The sequence below is a fragment of the Nerophis lumbriciformis genome, linkage group LG23 (assembly GCF_033978685.3).
Source record: "Nerophis lumbriciformis linkage group LG23, RoL_Nlum_v2.1, whole genome shotgun sequence".
Classification (NCBI taxonomy): Eukaryota; Metazoa; Chordata; class Actinopteri; order Syngnathiformes; family Syngnathidae; genus Nerophis; species Nerophis lumbriciformis.
In genome coordinates, this window is record NC_084570.2 from 9,368,716 (window position 1) to 9,390,692 (window position 21,977).

A 21,977-nucleotide genomic window follows, 5' to 3' on the forward strand; every position below is an offset into this window, starting at 1 on the left:
ACAATTTCCCAACTCATATGGAAACGGGGTTTGTACATATATACACATACATATCCATACATAATATACATATATATATTTATATAAATACAAATGTATATATATACATACACACATTAGAGTGTCTTCAAAGTGTGCATTTTCAAAAAATAAAATAGGCACTTTTGTTGAGGCTAAAACCAATTATTTATGTTCACATTGTTTCTTATGGGGAACTCTGTTTCACTATACAAAACTTTTCGGGTTGCCAACCATGTTTTCAAGAACCAATCGTAAATTGAGCTTCCACTGTATTTGATTACACAATAAATAAACACTTTAATAATCGATGCATTATGTGATTACTAAAATTATAAATAGCTGCAGCCCTAGTTCAATCGTCTATAAGAGAAAACAATTCTCAAACAAAATAAACTAATGCAACAAATTTAATTAAAGTTTAATTCAAAAAGCATAAAAATCGTTTCACATACCGGTAAATAAAAAACTGTGAAAAGGTTTTTGTATTGGGTGGGGCTCCAAATACCTGACAAAGTCTGGTTAAACTTAGTGTATTTTAATGGTCCAGATCCCCCAAAACACACTCAGAAGAAGCACCGAGAATGCTAAAAAAAATAGCCCCAGACGCCATTTTGCACCAATCGACATCTACACTACTGAGCTAAACCAGTTCTCCTCAAGGGCCAGCGAATGCATCAACACACTCAATGGAGCTGCCACCTGCAGGCAAATTGACAAAATTCTGCTGCAGTCTCATCAGGCCAAGACTAAAATTGGAATTAATAGAGCATGAAAAATTAGTGTGATCGCTCATGGAACTTTTTAATATCTTGCTGGCAGGGTTGAAAAGTTTACAGGAGATGAAAGCTGTTATTTAAAAATGACCACCTCCATCTTTACCCGTACACAACCCCTTAAATATGTCTCACCATTAAAACAGACATCAATCTAAAGATGATGAGGCTCAGTTTATGCAATTTATCTTCCCCATCCTTTCTATCCATTTATTCTCTCGAGCTCTCAATCTTTTAGGGAATCCGTCATCCGACGCCCACATGCTCGCACAACGCTCGAGGGAGGATTTAATGCTAGTGAACATCAACCAATTAGCAGTCAGCGACATACAGCCTTAGAAGTGGGCGCTCAGAGAGAAGGAGGGCACATAAAACCAAAAGATAAATCCCCTCAAAAGTCAAACGTCTTGTTTTCATGAACGTGAGCAGATTTTCTGAATGTGTAAACACATCAATTACACAAGACACATTTATGGTCATCCATGAGGACAAAGCCCATTCCATCGATCCAGTGCCATTTGCATCCGCAGGAAATAAAACGTATATATAGAATTAACTCTAAAATACTTGCAAGTTGTCCTGAATATTCACTCACTCTCTCTCTCCACGCCACTTTATTTATATAGCACATTTAAACAACACAATGTTTCCAAAGTGCTGCACAACAATATTAAAAACAATATTCAAATATTATCCTTCGCTCCACCAATGACTGAATAGAAACAAAAAATAAATACATATAAAACCAATATAAAATAAATATGATTAAAAACGATTTTAAAGGGTAAAACCAATTAAAACAGTAAATAGAAATCAACATTTTAAAAACACCGAGGACAACAGAGGACCACACAACTCACATAGTGTTAAAATCCAGAGAATAAAAGTGGGTCTTAATACAAGACTTAAAACACTGCACTGTGGGAGCAGTTCGAACATGGAGGGGCAGTGTGTTCCAGAGCTTAGAGCCGACCACAGAGAAGGCCCTGTCTCCCCTGGTTTTAAGTCTGGTCTTGGGCACCACGAGCTGGAGCTGGCTCTCGGACCTCAGAGCGCGCGCAGGATTGTAAATTTGGATGAGGTCCGAGATATACTGAGGTGCCAGTCCATGTAAAGCTTTAAAAACAAACAGCAAGGTTTTAAAATCAATTCTAAGATTAATTGATTTGATATAAATCAATATTGATGAATATTGATCTGATTGCATATCTAACAAATAAAATACAAATATTTATTTAACTAGCTTGAAAAGAGGCATTTGTTGTCTGTACCTGGTTCCCAAAATTAGACTTAAACATGTATTAGAATAACTAAAAAAAATCCTCAGAAATGTGCAAAATTTGTGGTTACTCTTATCCAACAATAATTTACATGTATTTTCTTGTTAAATAAAAAGTTAAAATTTACGTTTAAGTCTTGTACCCTTGGGTTTTTACCCTAACACATTACTTACCATAACTCCTTTATTTTTCGCTATATTTGTTGATATTTCAACTATTATTGGGGCAAGGGGTTAAAACCTCTGCACAGTCCTGTTACCTAAATCGTTTTTTTTGATGTTATTTGTTGAATCGCTGTATTGTGCTTAGCGCCAACATGCTATTAGCACACATGCCATGTGGCTTTATTTCATGTACTGTATTTTCTGGACTATAGAACGCACCAGGATAAAAGCTGCACCTACTAAATTTTAGAAGACATTTTTTTTTCTACATATTTTAGCCGTACCGGACTATAAGCCGCAGATGTATACAGTATATTGCAATATAAATTATTTAAACAGTAACTTCTCTAAACGTTTATTTACATATTTTAGTTGTTTTCAAACGGTGCCTGTAACACGGCAGTAAAACAGCTGATCAAACAAAACAGAAGTCATCGTCATGGACCCACTAACTGCGGAAGCTAGCTCTCCAATCAGCTAAACAGACTCAATAACTCCACGGTGACGTCTTGGTAAATTTACTGAGGAATTTGTGGAACTGAAACAATACATAAAGAAGGCCATTGTAAGTTAATAATACTAACACAGACACTCGTAAACGTGTTAGCATATTAGCTTATGGTAACGACGCTGGCATCATAGCACGTACAAATACGCATGAAAACACTCCTACAAACAAGGTCTTGTAGGTTTAAACATTTAAAATGTAAGACTTTTCAAGACATTTTTAAGACCATAATGAATACAATTTAAGACCAATTTCACATCGATAGGTGAGAGGCATTATTTATGTTCTAAAATAAACTTTCCCGAGCACCGAGGCGGGAAAGCAGCTCACCAGCCGATGAGCTGGTTAGCTCTCTGTGATCACGGTGCCGCTATAAATAGTTTGTCTGCGTTAGCGTTCATAATAACATTATCAGTAATAGCTGGTTAATATTCAGGTCACATTAACCTGAACTTTGGATGGCTATTTAGAGGGCTTTATGGGCGGAATAGAGGACCTCCCATAGGCTCCATTGTAAAAGCACTTTTGCTCGCATTTATTTACGAGTTAGAATGCATTAAAAAACATACATCTGAATTCTTGTCTTACATAATGGATAGGCAAAAAATGCAGTTCCCCTTTATTAACCAGTGGTTAGGCCTGAGTTGATAATATGTCAATTAATTGACTGATTCATGAAAATGAACCCGATAATTTTGCCAGCATTTATAAATTGCCAGGTTTGTGTGTTTGCTTTCTTCCTCTCTTAAATTTCAAACAGGGTACAAGAGGTTTCACTGTGCATTGCTCTCAGGACCTGAGCGCGTTCGTTCATTAGCAGAATCCAACGAGCAGAGTAACTCCTCGTCAGTCATCCACAATCTTTGTTTATGTGATTGGAGGCGGGACTGCTACCGACAGAGCCTCGCTAGTCACGGCTGGCAATTGAAATTGAAAGTTGCACTTACCCATCGTATGCAAGTAATTTGGCGTTGCTGTGGGCTTTCGTTAAGTTTTTTCCGCTGCCATAGTAAGCTAAAAGTAACGTTAATAGATTTTCAAGACCTTTTAAAATCGTATTTAAGACCTTTCATGAGATTTTAGGAGAATTATACGCATTTTAAAGCCTTTAATTCAAATTGTTGGATTTAAGACTTTTTAAGACCCCGTGGATACTCTGTAGACATCACACATGGGAAGGTTTAGTAAGTATAAACAGTTTTAGTTGTACTTTAAAACTTACAAACGTTGATTGGGGTTTTGAATAAGGAATCCATACGAGTAAAACCGCTATGGACGGTTAGAAGACTGAGGAGCACTCGACTTCTGGTTGTTTAAAGTATTAAATGGAAGGATATTGCAGCACCTGCATTGAGTGAATTCGTCCAAAAGATGGCGCCATTGCACAACAAATAAAATACCTCTATAGTGTTTTTGATTTTTTTTTTTTTCTCTTAATAGTCCGGAATTTACAGTATTTGCTAGTTTCATGCTAAAAACGTACTCCTGTTACTCAAATTAGTTATCTTCACCTTAAAAACTTTAGCGGAGCTTGAGCGGAGTCAATACATATTTTGAGGAGTTCAATACAGTTGTCCCTCACCACTTTGTGCTTCAAATATAGTGGTTTTACTACATTTAAAAAAAATAAAGTTTTTTAGCTTATTATTAAATTTTGGTCTTTAAGTATGTTAAAGCATAAAAAGGGCTAGATGAATAATAATGGTCAAAACTACAGTAGTATTGGCCACTAAATGAGACCAAACCAATCAGAGTGCGCTGTTCAGTATCGTGGCCACTGATTGGCTCAGCCTCAGACAGTATTACTACTTTGGAAGAGTGTAAAGGTGACGAAGGGTGTTACAGTAAGTCACGTCTAGAACGCTCTAATGATGTCAAAAAACAAGTTTAGAAGATCAAAAACAGGCATTTTTATGTTGTCCTACTTCGCAGAAATTCATTTATTGCAGTAATGATAGGCACCAATTAACAGCGATAAACGACTATATGTGTAAATTCAAATTTATAGTTGAAAAAAGACAGAAATGTAAGCTTATTTTGAGGGAAAATGGCATGACTTAAAGGAATGGCTTTAAAACAACAACAAAGGATAGCACAGGAAATAAAGTTGAAGCGACAGTGTTTTTGTTTTCACAGCTTGACCTAATTAAAAGTGTGCAGTCACTTGAGGGGGCTGTGCATTTCTTAGGCATACATTTATCTTGAGCTTTCGCTAAAGGGTTCAAATTAATTGCTCCACACGGCGCTGAGCATTGTCTAAGTTAATTGCTGCATGTGGAAGCTGGTACCTGCCAGTTTCAATCACTGGACTCACCATCATGACATGCTTCTTCTCCTCCTCTTTCTCTTGTTGAACTTCCTCCCTCATGGCTCGGTGTTTCTCCTCCATCTCCTCTAACGCCCTGACCTGGGCCTCTTTGTAGCGACGCGTCTCTTCCTCGTAGTGACCTCTTAGTCTGGAGAGCTCCTTCTCGTAGCCCTGGTGCTCCTCACGCAGCGACTGAGGAGAAGAGGAAGCCGGTAACGTGATCGTACAAGCTTGCCTTCTCTCGTTGACTTCAGGAAACGCACCTGCTCCAGTTTCAGCACTTGCTGTTTGTGCTGCTCGCCGGCCGCCTGATTCTGGTTGAGCAGTGCCTCTCTCTCTTGCTCCAACCTGCAGATCTTGTCCTTCAGGCGACTCTGCTCTTGGTCCAGGTTCCTAATGGAGGCTTCGTGGGCCATCTGGGTGGCCTGCAGGGAGCCGATCTGACCTGGATAGCATCAAATCAAGCAAATTAATTACATCTTAAGTGACCTACATCCATGACAAACATACATTATATTATTCAGAAGATTATTTTTTTTGGTAGAGGAATTTTTGCGCAATTTAATGAGATCTGATACAAGAGCCTTATAATGTTTCAATCAGGTTTCAATTTTAAATCAAGCCAAAAACAGTGTTAAGCGGGCCTTCAGTACCGTACTTTCTGGTCTATAAGCCTCTACTTTTGGTCTCTGGTTTAAGTTTATTTCAGACATGCATACAATTACAACATGATACATCACAATTTCCAGTTTCTCTTTTCAACATTTTTTCGAAAAGGAGTAGGAAGAAGCAGAACTTATTTAATCCTACCCCTTTCCATTTTAATAGCAATTGCTAACACTTTTGTTCACTTCCTGTTTTCAATTCAATAATAAATAAATAATAAATAGCGAAGTAAGCAACACTAAATTGGCCCTATTGTGTGAATGTGAGTGTGAATGTTGTCTGTCTATCTGTGTTGGCCCTGTGATGAGGTGGTGACTTGTCCAGGGTGTACCCCGCTTTCCGCCCGAATGCAGCTGAGATAGGCTCCAGCACCCCCCGCGACCCCAAAAGGGACAAGCGGTAGAAAATGGATGGATGGAAGTTGTATTTCATATAGTGAAATGAATAAGATTATTAATAAGTTCAAAATATTTATCACTTATTTCCCACATTTTGTACTTTACACAATGCTATGGCTAATTTATTTATTTTTTCGTGTTTACAAGCTTTACATGCCGCCAATACATTTAGGCTCGTCAAATTAGAGCGGGGGTCAGCAACGTGCGGCTCTCGAGCCACAAGCGGCTATTTAGCGCCACCCTAGTGGCTCCCTGGAGCTTTTTGAAAAATGTATGAAAATGGACACAGATGAGGAAAAAAATAAATGTTTCGTTTTAATATGGTTTCTGTAGGAGGACAAACATGACACAAACTTTCTTAATTGTCAGAAATCCCACTGTTTACATTAAACATGCTTCACTGATGAAAGTATTTGGGTCGCGCCGTTTTGTCCTACTAATTTCGGAAGTCCTTGAACGCACCATAGTTTGTTTACATGTACAACTTTCTCCGACGCTTCCACAGAAAGTCATGTTTTATGCCACTCCTTATTTGTCTCTATTTGTCCACCAAACTTTTTATGCTGTGCGTGAGCTTTATTGATGTTATTGACTTGCGTGGAGTGCTAATCTGACATATTTGGTCATTGCATGACTGCAAGCTAATCGACGCTAACATGCTATTTATGCTAGCTGTATGTACATAATGCATCATTATGCCTCGTATTTTAGGTATATTTGAGGTAATTTTATTTGCAGTTTCCGTTTCCTTCAACTTGAACACACACATCTTTACCTTAGGTCATTCTAAGCCAGTAATTTCCAGAAGTTATCACACCCTCTGAAAAGCCTCCGTTTTAGTAATGTTTTCCAATGTTGTAAAAATGTGCAGTACAAATATTACATTTCAACAATTCTGTCAACTAAGATTTGCATCAGCCTGTGACACATAGTCATTTTGATAGTAGGCTAATATAGACACATCATGTGTTGCATTCATTATAACACTATATAAGGCTTTACATTTTTTGCGGCTCCACACAGATTTTTTTTTTGTATTTTTGGTCTAATATGGCTCTTTCAACATTTTGGGTTGTCGATCCCTGAATTAGACCAATTAAATCGCCGAATGCGAAAATTGTTCATATTAAATCGATTAATCAAACCACTTGAACAATTAGTCAGTCAGCCATTTAGCGTCACCCTCATCAAGACACGAAAAAATGCACACAACACCGTTCCAAAGCTGAAAGCAATTGACCCGGCCGACAATAAAGGAAACAGAGCCGCCGCACGGCCGGACTACCGCGCGTCAAAGAAGAAGGCAACCAGACTCGAGACAAAAGGAAAGCGAAAATGAGGCTCAGAAAACGCTGGAGGAAGCCAACCCGAGTCCCTTCAACTCGGACACAGAAGAAAACGAGCCCAGCACGCAGGAGGAAAATGAGGAGCAAGACAGCACACTCCAGTAGGCTATCTTTTGTAAAAGTGTGTGTAAATATTTCATGTTTTAATGGGTACACAATAGATGTGTGGCCAATGCATGTACAAAATAAAAAAAATCCATTAATTAGGTGGGTGTGGCTTATAATTAGGTGTGCTCTATTGTCTGGAAATTACGCCAAGCAAACGTTCTTTGGCGGATAGCACAGTGGTTAGTGCTTGTGCCTCACAGAGAGAAGGTCCCGGGTTAGAATCCCGGGCTCTGGGTGTTTTTATGTGGCGTTTGCATGTTCTCCCCGTGACGGCGTGGGTTATCTCCGGCTACTCCGGCTTGCTCTCACCTCCAAAAAAGTGTGAAGTGAAGTGAATTATATTTATATAGCGCTTTTCTCTAGTGACTCAAAGCGCTTTACATAGTGAAAACCCAATATCTAAGTTACATTTAAACCAGTGTGGGTGGCACTGGGAGCAGGTGGGTAAAGTGTCTTGCTCAAGGACACAACGGCAGTGACTAGGATGGCGGAAGCGGGGATCGAACCTGCAACCCTCAGGTTGATGGCACGGCCACTCTACCAACCGAGCTATACCGCCCCAAAAAAAGCATAGCTTCAGGTTATCACCTTCATCATTAACACCAAATATGAAGATTGGACATTGTGAAGTCGAATTATTAACATTTACAATTACGTGACAAGAAGTGGCTGACCATCAAAGTTTGTCATTAGTGATGAGCCCACGTTCATTGATGACTTATGCACTTTTGCCTTATTTACGTGGGGTGTGGCGTGTCTGTAGGCTGATTGGGAAAATATGAATACAAGAAACGTGCTGAAGCGCAAACAGGAGAATAGGGCCCTAAATAAATAGCGGAAATAAAACTGCAGTTTTGTAAATGGTGAATGTTTTGTCAAGTTCTTGTATTGGATAAAGGTGTGTGCTGTCGTTTTCAGCCTGGTGGCTCACCGGCTTTGTGGAGGATCTCCGTTGCCTGCTGTTGTACTCGTTCCCTGCAACCATCCAGCTCATACTCTGTGTCCTTCAGCTGCATCACCCAGATCTCCCCGTCCTGCATGGCTTCTTCCAGCTGCTTGTGAAGGTTCTACAGCACACAGAACATGGAATATTTAACAAGCCAGCTATCTCCTACTCAGAAATTCCCGCAGTACCTCAGAGATCTCCCACCCGCTTTGAGAGAACCTAAGGTTTTTTGTTTTCATTTGCTTTTAATCAGATTTAGCCATCCACCTCACCTTGATAGTTCCCTCAGCGTTGACCAACGACGTCTGCAGTCTGTTGGTCTTGTCCCGGTTTTCGCGCGCCTCCTCTTGAGCTCTCTGAAGCTCGCTTCTCAGCTTGGATAGCGAGCGCTGCAGTGCTGCCTCCTGCGCCTGGAACTCCTTCCGAAGCTCAACCTTAAGGAGGACAACATCAATTACATTCTTGACCAGACAAGCAGTGAAGGAAGTCTTGGGGTTCTACCTCAGTCCTTTTCCAGGCCAGCAGATTCTCTGTGGTGAGCTGGTGGGTTCTAGTCATGGCCTCCAGCTCTCGTTCATAATACTCTTGAGCCTTGGCCAGCTTGGCCTCGTACTCCTCCATCACCCGGACCTTATCCTTGCTCAGCTCTTCCACCCTTTCCATCAAAGACTCCACCTGCATTAAGACAAATTGAGACAGCTTTTTGCCCATATTTTTTTTAATCTCAGATTTACAGTGGCCATAAAATCTCAGGGCTTATGACACATAATTAAATAGTCAATTTATTCAACTTCTTATAATCCCTCAAAGTCCTTTCAAGCGTTGTTGTATTAGTTGATAGAAAAGTAAAAATGTGAGTAAAAGAGCGGGATGACATGCAACAGCTCATGCATCTGCACAACAAAACCCTATGTTTACAAATAACTTGCTGTATTAATAACTCTCTAAAAGCCAAAGCTCTTCTCTCTTCCTCTCTGTCCCACCTCTTGTCTATGGAGGTCGGCCAGTTTCTCCTGGTCTTCGGTCGACGTGGCGCTCTGGTTCTGTTGGCTGCTTAGAAGATCCTCCACCTCCATGCGGTGGTTGGACCTCAGCTCCTCCAGCGCTCGTCGCTTATCCGCCTCAAACTGGGCTTGCGCTTGGCTGAACGCCCGCAGCTTCTCCTCAAAATCCCGACGCATCTCCTCCACCTAGTGAGACCACGGAACATATTCTATTCTATTTGGAGCGCTGGTGTGTAAGCTGTGCCAAGCCAAACTCCCACGGTATTTCACGCCAAAGTTGCAAAATGTTTTGCTTAGTATCATAAGTGGACAAAAGTTTCCCTGCTCCTCCTGACACAGACAAATCACACAGACATGAAAAAATATATAAAAATGCAATGTGAGATGACATGGAAAGACGAGGGATAATAGATCATACCTTTAGGTGACAACACAACAATGATGTGTGATATATTGTATGGTTTGATATGGTATGACATATGAAATCTTACTAAAAAACTGGTACTTCATTACTTTTTCATAATTGTAATCTGCCACTAACATGCTGTTGATATGTTCAGAGCTTGACCATTGTTAACCGAGGATGTCGTTGTGGCTTGTGCAGCCCTTTGAGACACATGTGATTTAGGGCTATATAAATAAAGTTAAAGTTAAAGTACCAATGATTGTCACACAAACACTAGGTGTGGTGAAATTTGTCCTCTGCATTTGACCCATCCCCTTGTTCACCCCCTGGGAGGTGAGGGGAGCAGTGGGCAGCAGCGGTGGCCGCCCAAATAAAAATTGATTGATTGATTGATAACCTAATACAGTGGATTATGTCTGCCTCTCAACAAAGACGGACGCTTTCCTTCCCTATCCCTTATCGCTCCTGTTTTTGCTTCTTTGTCTCGTCTTGTCTTGGACTTTCTTGGAGCCTCTTTTTGCACTGCTCTCCAAAATCTAAACAATGGAATTGATCAACTTTCCTCTCAACGAAATTGATAGGATCTTCTCGATGAGAAGCTGTGGTTCTGCCTGTTTGTTGTTTTTGTTTGTTTTGTTGAACGTTTGTTGCTGAACACACGATGGACTCTTTGGAGAAGTAGAGTGTCGTGTGCCGGGCGATTCTTTCAGTCGAGGATGTTAAAGACATCTATTTATTTGGAATCATGACAACAGGACATCTGCTGATTGGAGTCAGCCTTGCCCTGGTGTATTGACAAATTCGGAAGATGCTGGCAGCCCTTCAAGGTACCTCAAAGCTGCCACAAATAACCGAGGAATGGGCAGAGTTGTCGGCACTCAGACTTTTATGGTTTATTAACTAAATCACAAACCGGATAACATTTTGAAGAAGCTGTCTGCTTTGCAAAGCGACGCTATAATCAATTTGAGGCCAATTAGAGTGAAACGTTCAAATTCGAATCTGGAGTTTATTTTCCCGCTGAAACGGTTAACCAATGTCGTTGCTACGAGACTCCCCCAGACGACAGTGCAGTGAAAAAGCTCCAAATTCCTTCCTTGTCTTTCATGGACATATACTTGTTGTTTGTTGACTTTTTGTTGAACTGACAGTGTTACCACCAAAACACTCTGCAAGAGCACCGAGGTCGAGAGACAAGCGACTCTTCAGGCTTACGCACACACACGCGCACGCAAGGAAAATACGCTCCACGCGCACACTTACCCCACCCAGCACATCCCACCCCTTCGTCGCTTCACCCCCCACAGTGGGATGGACAACGGAGCCGCGCCCCTAGTGGCACCAGGAGCTTAGTTTGGGAGTTGCTTTTTCTCCTCCTCCCTCTCATATTTACCTTATTTCCCTAATTAATTACAGGGCGCCGCCCTTGTGGCGACCCATCAGTATTCTTGTTTTGTTTACCCTGTCCACTGTATGTCTGTTCTTGCACGGGTTGTACTGAAAACTAATTTCATTGTACTTTTTAATTGCAATGACAATAAAGTTCCATTCCATCCCGCATATTCACGATTCAGCATCATCGTTCATTATCATTCATAGGTTGTGAGTACATATATATTTTATTTACAACTTAATGAGTGTGTGAGGCATTTCATAGGGCTTTCACTTTTATTGTGCTTCTCTGCATTTAGCTCGTTAGCCTCGCTTATAGTAAGTGAACAATGCCAATTAAAGAGAGATTAGGCTATTCTAGTAGAATCTAATGTAATATTTCTCCAAAGTGCAGCCTTTGTTACATTACAATAAGCAGCAACAATAGAGCAAAATTACATAATATAAGAAAATATATGTATGTTCATTACTGCTACAAACTAACAACACAGATTTGTATTTGAATATAACTTTTTTTTATCTTAAAGAAAAAGTGCATCATCGTCAACTATGCAAATTATATGATGACGTCCTGATTTATTGGCAATCTGTGGGAAACACTTAGCAATCTAAAAAAACCACTACCAACTCTCCATTTACAAGCCGTGACCTGCATATTAACCAAGCTATAAGGACATTGTTATCGTAGGAGCTAACTAAGAGGAACTACTTTTCTGGCGTCGTGACACAACGCCTTGCTCACAGCTTAAAGGCACTACCAAGAGGCAAGATATCTCCTAGTATTGCCTTTGAGCTTAAAAAATCTAACTCTAGGTTATAAATCATGCCTAGCACGGGTATAGCAGAAGATCGTGACAATAGGCTAAGAAGTTGGTCAACTTTGAAATTCCGCACGCTACCAAACTGGATTGACTGAAGCAGTAGATGCTCTCAACTTAAACCCAAGAACATCGCTAAGAAGACTCGGCAAGAACCTTGTTTCGTCTTAGCATTGTTTACTTGAGGACTATGCAGATTTAACCATCTCAACGGGGAGCACAAGTATTGTGCTAAAAGATACAACCCGCCCATCAGATGACAACGCAGTGAGAGAGGATGTTGTGAGTGACTGTTGTGTTATGCTCTGATTTTGTCCATGAGACGTCTAGCGCTAAATCATAACAATGCTAAAAAAATGGCTTAGTGTTTCACTATAGCTGGATTAAATTCAAAGTAGTCTCTTGCCAGGTCTTGCCAAGTCTGCCCTGTTCAGTAGTAGTTTTTGTTGTTGACAGAAGTAGCATTAATTGCTATGTGCTCTCCGAATTCAATGCGCCCATAAAATAAGTTCTGGTAATGCTTAAAATGACCAGAATACTGTATATATTCCATATTATCATGAATGTGTCTGTTACAGTAATTACCGTATTTTTCGGAGTATAAGTCGCTCCGGGGTATAAGTCGCACCGGCCGAAAATGCATAATAAAGAAGGAAAAAAACATATATAAGTCGCACTGGAGTACAAGTCACATTTTTTGGGGAAATGTATTTGATAAAACCCAATAAAATAAATAAAGAATAGTGAACAACAGGCTGAATAAGTGTACGTTATATGACGCATAAATAACCAACTGAGAACGTGCCTGGCATGTTAACGTAACATATTATGGTAAGAGTCATTCAAATAACTATAACATAAGAGTCATTCAAATAACTATAACATATAGAACATATAGAACCAAACAATCTGTCACTCATAATCGCTAAATCCCATGAAATCTTATACGTCTAGTCTCTTACGTGAATGAGCTAAATAATATTATTTTATATTTTTACGGTTATGTGTTAATAATATTTTTAGGAGTGGTAATAGATGAAAATATATCATGGAAGCCTCATATAAGTTACCTAAGGACAAAAGTTGCTAAATGTGTTGGAATGATGAGGAGATCATGTCATTTATTGAACACCAATGCTCTGCTGTTATTGTATCATTCATTTATTATGTCATATTTAAACTATTGTGTTGAAGTCTGGGGAAATTGTTATAAATCCCATTTACAGCCTTTAGTCACTCTGCAGAAAAAGGCCATTAGGATTGTGTCCAATGTTCACTACAGACATCATTCAAATCCACTATTCATGGAGTTAAAGCAACTTAAACTGCACGATGTAATCAACTTTAAAACTGCTCAAATTATGTTTAGGGCATCCCAAAACTCTCTACCATCCAATATACAGAACCTATTCCAGGATAGAGATGCTCACCATAGTTACAGTCTAAGAGGAAACAACAAATTATATTTGCCTAAATTTAGAACAACTTTGAAATCAATGTGCATTTCAGTGCGTGGAGTCAGTCTGTGGAACAACTTAGGGGACGAGTTAAAAACCTGTTCTAACATGATTCAATTTAAAAGACTGTTTAAAAAAAGAAGTACTGAAGAAGTACGAGGAGGAAAGAGAGTGATGCCCTCAGCACAGAGCGATGAGAGAGAGGTGTATGGTCAGAGAGTGTTTGGGCCTGTGTGTGTGTGTGTGTGTGTGTGTGTGTGTGTGTGTATGTTTTGTCTCGTCTTGTCTTGTCCCATAGTAACAGTGGTACTATTGCATTGTTAGTGTATAGGAATTTTTCTTGTTTTTGTTTGTATAGTATTGTTCTTGTATTATATTGTTTATGTTAAATGTGGAATGAGTGAGAGGGGTTGGGATATTATAAGCAATTGCTTCATCCAACCCCTTTTCAAGCCTTGCATTAATGTCTCTGCCAAAATGTAAAAAAAAAAAAAAAAAAAAGTGTGTTGTTGTATTGTGCAGGTTTGAAATAAATACTTCAAAAAAAATAAAAATAAAAATAAAATAATTTCACACATAAGTCGCTCCTGAGTATAAGTCGCACCCCCGGCCAAACTATGAAAAAAACAGCGACTTATAGTCCGAAAAATACGGTAATCCAACGTTTTTGGATGTTTTTAGAAGGCTTTATAGGGGGAACAGGTGCATCCCCATTACTTGCATTGTTAGCCGCCAGGTGCTAGCAGTTTTTCACTATTTAGAATGCTCAGAAAAAGGAACGCGTGTTCTTGTCTCACATAAAGAGTGTGGGCAAAATTACAAAAAAAGTGTGATTTTCCTCGAAGAGATTTTTGAAGAATCTCCAAAATGTCTGGACCTATCCATTTTTGTACTGTTTGATTTATTCAATTCTCCATAACTGCATGCTTCAGTGTGTGCACATTGGTGTGTATAAGTACCTCTCTGCTCATAGAAACCACTCGCTGTGTGTGTTGGGCTTCGGTGCAGAGCTGTGAATCCTCCATTCTCTGTCTGTACATCTCAAACTCTGCAAGAGCCTGCAAGACCAGAACCATTATGAGCTGCGTTAACATTCCATCACTGACCTGCACACGTGGTGTTGCTCAATTCCTGCTGTTTGCTCACATGTTCTCATTAGATGCAGTGTGTTCATTAATCAATTAAAACTATAACACGACTATACCACACCATGCCACAAGGAACCTAATGTCAGTATTCCATACATCTAAAGTCAGTTAAGGTTGAAGTACCTGTCTCTTCATGTGTTCATGTAGTTCCACAGATTCTTCTAGACTGGCCAGACGCCGCCGCAGGTCAGCCTCGTCCGCCATCTTGCTCTTGTACTGCATGATCTTGTCTCTGGTTTCAGTCACAATGTGCTGCACCTGGAGGAAATGCAAAATTACAATTATTGCTTCAACACACAACATTAAAACTAGGGGTGTACGATACGATACCAATGTTGGAGTCTTGAGTTTGGCCAATATCGATATTAATCTGATACTATATCGGCACAAATCGTAGTCACACTTTGAATATTTTGTAGTGTAGAATGTTTGAAAAGGCTTGATCAAGTGAAATTACTCAGCAAACTTATGAAAAACACCAAACCTATGACAGATTTATGCTGAATTGGAGTGATATACATATATATATATTTTTTTTTACAGTAAGTTGATTGATGCAGACACATTTGTTACTTTCTAGTGTGCTTCTGTCTTCGAGACTTTGTATCTGTAAGTAATATGCAACTACAATTATTTGGTAGTTGTTTATAATAACAAATGTCGTATTTTAGACTGCAGTGACGTTCAATTAAGGACACTTAACACTTTGTGTGTTTAGCTAGAGTGCTATTGTGTGCTTAGCTGTTGTGTAACCGCTAGCTCCTAGTAGCCCATAACCAAACATGTTTACATTTTGTAAATTACTTCAATAAAATACGAGAACAAACCTTTGTGTGCTTATTAGGGAGCATTTGGATGTTAACTGACTGTCCAGCTTTGCACAAGTAAACGAGCTGCAGGACTGCTTATATCAAAGCGATTATATCAGAGATTTTAAATGTAAGCCAATATCATCCGATACATGTTTTTTTGCTGATATTGGACCAATATATGATCGGATTGGGACACACGTAATTAAAATCCAATCAGCTGAAAAAAAACCGAACGCAAATAATGTCAAGACATTTAAATGACAGTACTGTGCAAACGTCTTAGGTCACCACTACCACCACTAGGGGTGTCAATCGTTGAGCACCTAACTATTCGTTCGGATTCCGATTCCAGGGGTGATGAATCCATTCAGAATTGATCTTCAATTCAACACAATTCTCGATTCGCACCGATTCTCACATTGCATTATTTGGTATAATAATTATAATGAAACTTTTTCAAGTTTTTCAGGTTACAGGTTAGAAAAGCTCCTTCTGGTTGCATGGAGATGGCCTATAAATATCATTTTAAAAATTAATTCTCATTAAAATCAAATTTAAAAAAAATGTTTTAAGTTTTTTTTTATTGATTTTTGAGAATTATGAATCAATTTACTATTAGCACGGGTTAGAATTGAGATTAACATGTGAATTGATTTTTTGTGCACCCCTAATCAACACTATCTGAGCTTTTCCACCGCAGTCATTTTCACATACTAGAACAGATATTACCCTAAAGATAAGCGGTGACATAGATTGGTCATCACGTCACACAGAGTGGAATATATCAACAATGTTTGTTATTTATTGACCTAATAATTTTGATGATTATAGTTTACAGCAAAAAACAAATGTACGTCATTTATCTCATAGATCCTGCAGAAGTCTTAAATTGTGAATTACTTGCTTGCATAATGTAAATTAACTTAAAAAAAAAGAAAAGACCCCAACATTTTGACACAAGTCAATTTTAATTGTCACAATGTCATACTTGGAACGTTTTAAAAATTTTGCGAGCAATGTATGTGTATGTGCAAAGCCAATAGATAATGTACTAAACACGTTCATAAAAATAACGTGGAGTGCATGTACTGTATGTCTGCAAAAATATGTTTTTTTTTGTTGATAACATACATACTTAATGTACAAACCCTGTTTCCATATGAGTTGGGAAATTGTGTTAGATGTAAATATAAACGGAATACAATGATTTGCAAATCCTTTTCAACCCATATTCAATTGAATGCACTACAAAGACAAGATATTTGATGTTCAAACTCATAAACTTTTTTTTTTTTTGATGGTTGCAATTCACGTTTTTTTTTTTTGTGTTACCATAAATGTGTAGTAAAATACTGTGTTCTGTGTTGAGTGGGGTTAGCACCTCATCCTGGTGGGCGTCTCTCAGGGACTCAATCTCCTCTTCATGCTCATCGTTCTTGGTGTTGAGGGCATAAATAACCTAGAAAAAGTATACAATAGTATGAGGATGGAAGGGCTTTCATGCTGCAAAGAGATCAATAGTTGCACAGTGAGCTGGCACTCAGTGATGAAAACAAATAAACAGACAATGCATTTACTTACTCGTATATTGCGACTTGGCCAAAGTTTTCCCCACCAAAGTGTATTCATATATCCTAATTCAATATATATTTCTCTGCATTAAACTTCAATCAGCCATGCACAAGTTGGAGTGAGGAACATCTCCTCAGTCATGCTCACTCTCACAAGCATAAGCTGCTTTTATAAGCTCTGCAGGTGAATGATGTGAGCTTCCTATGAATGAAGTGTGCGCTTAAGCAATTTAAAAGACTCTTCTGCACCTTTTCAGCGCTTCCACCGCCCAAAAAAGGCTAATACTAAAGGTGTTCTAATAATAATAATAATAATAATAATAATTCATTTTATTTGGTATAGCGCTTTTCAGAGTACTCAAAGACGCTTTACAGGATAAAAAATTCAAATATAAAACAGTTCAAAGTAATAATAATATAAAATAATCAATTATTCAATTAAATAATTGATCAATCAATTAAAATAATTAATCAAGGTATTCCGCTGCCAATTCCGATCTTCCATGAGTGAGATGGGCCCATACCGATCCCATGTATTAGCAACTGTACAATGTCCAGTTTTTAAGGTGAGTGCTATTGGCAGTGCAGTAATATCAACACAATATCTAAACTACTCCCTATTTTCTATTACCGGTACACACAATTGTTTGAGCAAAACAATTCCAATAGTCCACAATAATGAAACAATAAAGAAGCTACTAAATTGAATCCTTTGGTTTTTGAGCTTTTAGTCCTTTTGTGTCGAGAGAAATATTAGCTAAATTTGTAACCAATTACACAAAAAAAAGACAGTAGACTGATTTTGTTATAAAACAAGAATATGTATATAATCACTCTAGTATAAATTATATACAGAAACTACTCTTGACATCGACACTACTGATATATTGATACGTATATATTGTATGCATGCATGTTCGAAATAAACTTAAACTCTATATCAGGGGTGTCAAACTCATTTTAGCTCAGGGGCCACATGGAGGAAAATCTATTCCCAAGTGGGCCGGAATGGTAAAGTAATGGCAGGATAACTTAAAAATAAAGACAACTTCAGGTTGTTATCTTTGTTTTACTTTGGCCAAAAATAGAACAAGCACATTCTGAAAACGTACAAATCAGAAATAATCCTCTGGACAAAAGACTTCAAATTTGTTGAAAATTCTGAGGAAGATGGTGCCGCTTCAAAAACACAATGAGCTTGGACTTCGTCTCAGTGTATCTACAAAGCCAGGATTAAACTTTGAAGTCACAGTCTTTCTGGGATTGAACAACAACACAACATGTAAACTCTTCTAGGTATCAAATACCTCCTTTGTCATGTCCACGTATCAATCCAGAGCTAACTCAACAAACGGAGGTAAAAACTAGAGATGTCCGATAATATCGGACTGCCCATATTATCGGCCGATAAATGCTTTAAAATGCAATATCGGAAATTATCAGTATCGGTTTCAAACTTATCGGTATCGGTTTCAAAAAGTAAAATGTATTACTTTTTAAAACGCCGCTGTGGAGAGGTACAGAGCGCCAAGAAACCTTAAAGGCACTGCCTTTGCGTGCCGGCCAATCACATAATATCTACGGCTTTTCACACACACAAGTGAATGCATGCATACTTGGTCAACAGCCATACAGGTCACACTGAGGGTGGCCGTGTAAACAACTTTAACACTGTTACAAATATGCGCCACACTGTGAATCCACACCAAACAGGAATGACAAACACATTTCGGGAGAACATCCGCACCGTAACACAACATAAACACAACAGAACAAATACCCAGAACCCCTTGCAGCACTAACTCTTCCGGGGCGCTACAATATACACCCCCCGCTAGCCCCCCACCCCCGCCCCACCTACTTCAACCTCCTCATGCTTTCTTAGGGAGAGCATGTCCCAAATTCCAAGCTGCTGGTTTGAGGCATGTTAAAAAAAAAATGCACTCTGTGATTTCAATAATAAATATGGCAGTGCCATGTTGGCATTTTTTTCCATAATTTCAGTTGATTTATTTTGGAAAACCTTGTTACATTGTTTAATGCATCCAGCGGGTCATCACAACAAAATTAGGTATAATAATGTGTTAATTCTATTCTATATCGGTATCGGTTGATATCGGAATCTGTATTTAAGAGTTGGACAATATTGGAATATCGGATATTGGCAAAAAAGCCATTATCGGACATCTCTAGTAAAAACTATTCAAAAGGGTTAAATTCACTTTTCTTGTGTTTGACAGAGACATTTTGGGGCAACGAGGGTGCCAAATGACGATGTGTTCGAAGCAGAAGACATAAAATGGCAGGTTTTAAATTTCATGGTCGAGGAGGAGCAGCCACAGTCCCCCTTTACTGCATACCTCTTGCTTGGCGCCTGTATAAACCGTTTGCTTGCCTAACAGAATTGTTATTGTGACATCCAGTGGACACATTTAGAACAGCAGTTTCTTTCATTCGAGAAAAAAAAAACCCAGCTCATTTTTATACTTGGCAAACTCATCACGAGGGCCGGATAAAACCTGTTCTCGGGCCTGATCCGGCCCGCGGGCCGCATGTTTGACACCTCTGTTCTATATGGATCAATCTGCCATCCCATTACAAGTAAAGTTCAATTGTCCTCTCTCTATACCAGGGGTGTCAAACGTACGGCTCTGGCCACTGTATGTCGCAATAGCAATTCCAGTGTAACCCACGTCACACTGTTTAAAGATGATGTATCAGCTGACTTTAAGCGACCTCTGGATTGGCTGCCGCTACTCCAATCAGCTGCACCTGTTGTGGCTGGCGACAGACTAGTGCTGTAGCATCGCACAATACCTTTTTTTTTTATTGTAAATTATCCACTTAACAGATAAAATATGAAAATGGTAAGATGCAAACACTTAAGTCAACATGACCATCATCTCTGTAGTTAGAGTTCTATTACAGAGCTCGCAACTGGTTAACTGCACGATGTGCACTCCGAACTCCATTGGAAAATTGTGTGTTTCTACATGTTTGTTCCATTTTATTTTATGCTTAAATCTATCATGTTCACATTGGTTAAGTTTGTAGTTAGGTTACCTTAAATTCGGCTATAGTGTCATTTTGACAATTGTTTTGATTCTATTATCCATCCATCCATTTTCTACCGCTTATTCCCTTTTGGGGTGGCGGGGGGCGCTGGAGCCTATCTCAGCTACAATCGGGCGGAAGGCGGGCTACACCCTGGACAAGTCGCCACCTCATCGCAGGGCCAACGCAGATAGACAGACAACATTCACACTCACATCCACACACTAGGGCCAATTTAGTGTTGCCAATCAACTTATCCCCAGGTGCATGTCTTTGGAGGTGGGAGGAAGCCGGAGTACCCGGAGGGAACCCACGCAGTCACGGGGAGGACATGCAAACTCCACACAGAAAGATCCCGAGCCCGGGATTGAACCCAAGACTACTCAGGACCTTCGTATAGTGAGGCAGATGCACTAACCCCTCTGCCACCGTGAAGCCCTGATTCTATTATAATTGTAATATTTGAATGATGATAAATGAATGTGTTGTGGATGTCACCAATGTGGCGGTTTGAGGGAACACTCGGTTGCTTTTCCAAACACGTCTTTCCCGGTGAACTGACAACATGAGAATGCTAAACGGGAAATGCTGAAAGTTGAATGGCTTTGTAAATACACTGAGACAAAGTCTAAGTTCATTGTGTTCTTCTGTTCTGTGTTGTTGAAACCGCACCAATTTTTTCCACAGAATTTTCAACTAACTTGAAGTGTTTTGCCCAAAGGATTATTTGGAATATGTACATTTTCAGAATGTGCTTGTTCTATTGTTGGCCGAAGTAAGACAAAGAAAACAATTTTTAAGTTGTCTTTATTTTTTATTTTTTATGCCATGATTTTTACCTGAGCTAAAATGAGTTTGACACACTCGCTCGAGACCCTTATTAATCTACTTGTTAATTCCCTAACTACTTACTTTCTACTGTAACGTGGTTCTTTCTAGACTTCTTAAACTTTATTTATTGTGTTGTTTCAAGCCAGCTTCACGACTAGTTAAGCAATTAGCCTGTCTTCTTGCCTTCTCCTGCTTGTTCTTACTCGGTGTGTAACATGCCTTATTCTTTAATAATAATAGTACTTGTAAGAAATGTAATTTGTTGGCCGCAATGAAGTTGATTATTAATAACATTAAGGGAGTACAGTATATGGAAACAGGGATTCCCCCAGCTTGTCAATGTACTTGTGGAGGTGGGGGCGTGGCTATATGACATTGTATAATTTGCATAATTGGCAATGAAGCATTATTTTCTTTAAAAATGCTCAACAAATGTAGTGCATATATTTAAAAACAAATCTGTGTTATTAGTAATTAGCAGTAACTAGGGGTGTAACTAGGGCTGTAATGGTATGTGTATTTGTATTGAACCGTTTCGGTACGGGGGTTCCGGTTCGGTTCGGAGGTGTACCGAACGAGTTTCCACATGGACATATTAAGTAGCGTAACGCACGTTGTGTAAACAATGCACACCGAGGCACAACACACGGCATGCTAGCAGCTAACAGGCTACGGTAGACTGACCATACGTCCTCTTTTCACCAGACATGTCCTCTTTTGCGGAGCTGTCAGGGCGGAGTTTCTTAAATGCCTCAAATGTCCGGCATTTTGAGTTAGCTTTGCATGTATTTTCAATGTACGTTCAGGGTTAAGAAGGGGTTAAAAACAAAACAAATTGTGCGTGCAGCAGCATTCGTGAGGGAGGGGCAAAGACAGAGAGAGAGAGAGTTATGATAAACGCGCATGCGTCGTCAGGCTTTGCTTTTTATCCATAGATTTATCAGATTTAATTTTTTATTATCTATA

The 21,977-nt window shown here is 39.2% G+C and overlaps 1 protein-coding gene across 6 annotated transcripts in view; it reads right to left on the minus strand.

The window, feature by feature from the left end:
* The window catches only part of LOC133622442 (protein FAM184A-like), a 114,069-nt gene that overhangs the window by 77,087 nt on the left and 15,005 nt on the right, over nucleotides 1–21,977 (minus strand). For all 6 annotated transcript variants that reach the window (XM_061985192.1, XM_061985190.1, XM_061985194.1 and 3 more), the window contains exons 2-10: nucleotides 16,937–17,014; nucleotides 14,867–15,001; nucleotides 14,555–14,653; nucleotides 9,502–9,708; nucleotides 9,020–9,193; nucleotides 8,791–8,952; nucleotides 8,504–8,639; nucleotides 5,318–5,499; nucleotides 5,061–5,246 (exon numbers count right to left, since the gene is read on the minus strand). In XM_061985192.1, the coding sequence (XP_061841176.1) occupies nucleotides 5,061–5,246; nucleotides 5,318–5,499; nucleotides 8,504–8,639; nucleotides 8,791–8,952; nucleotides 9,020–9,193; nucleotides 9,502–9,708; nucleotides 14,555–14,653; nucleotides 14,867–15,001; nucleotides 16,937–17,014 (1,359 nt within the window). The remainder of the gene's footprint in view (nucleotides 1–5,060; nucleotides 5,247–5,317; nucleotides 5,500–8,503; nucleotides 8,640–8,790; nucleotides 8,953–9,019; nucleotides 9,194–9,501; nucleotides 9,709–14,554; nucleotides 14,654–14,866; nucleotides 15,002–16,936; nucleotides 17,015–21,977) is intronic.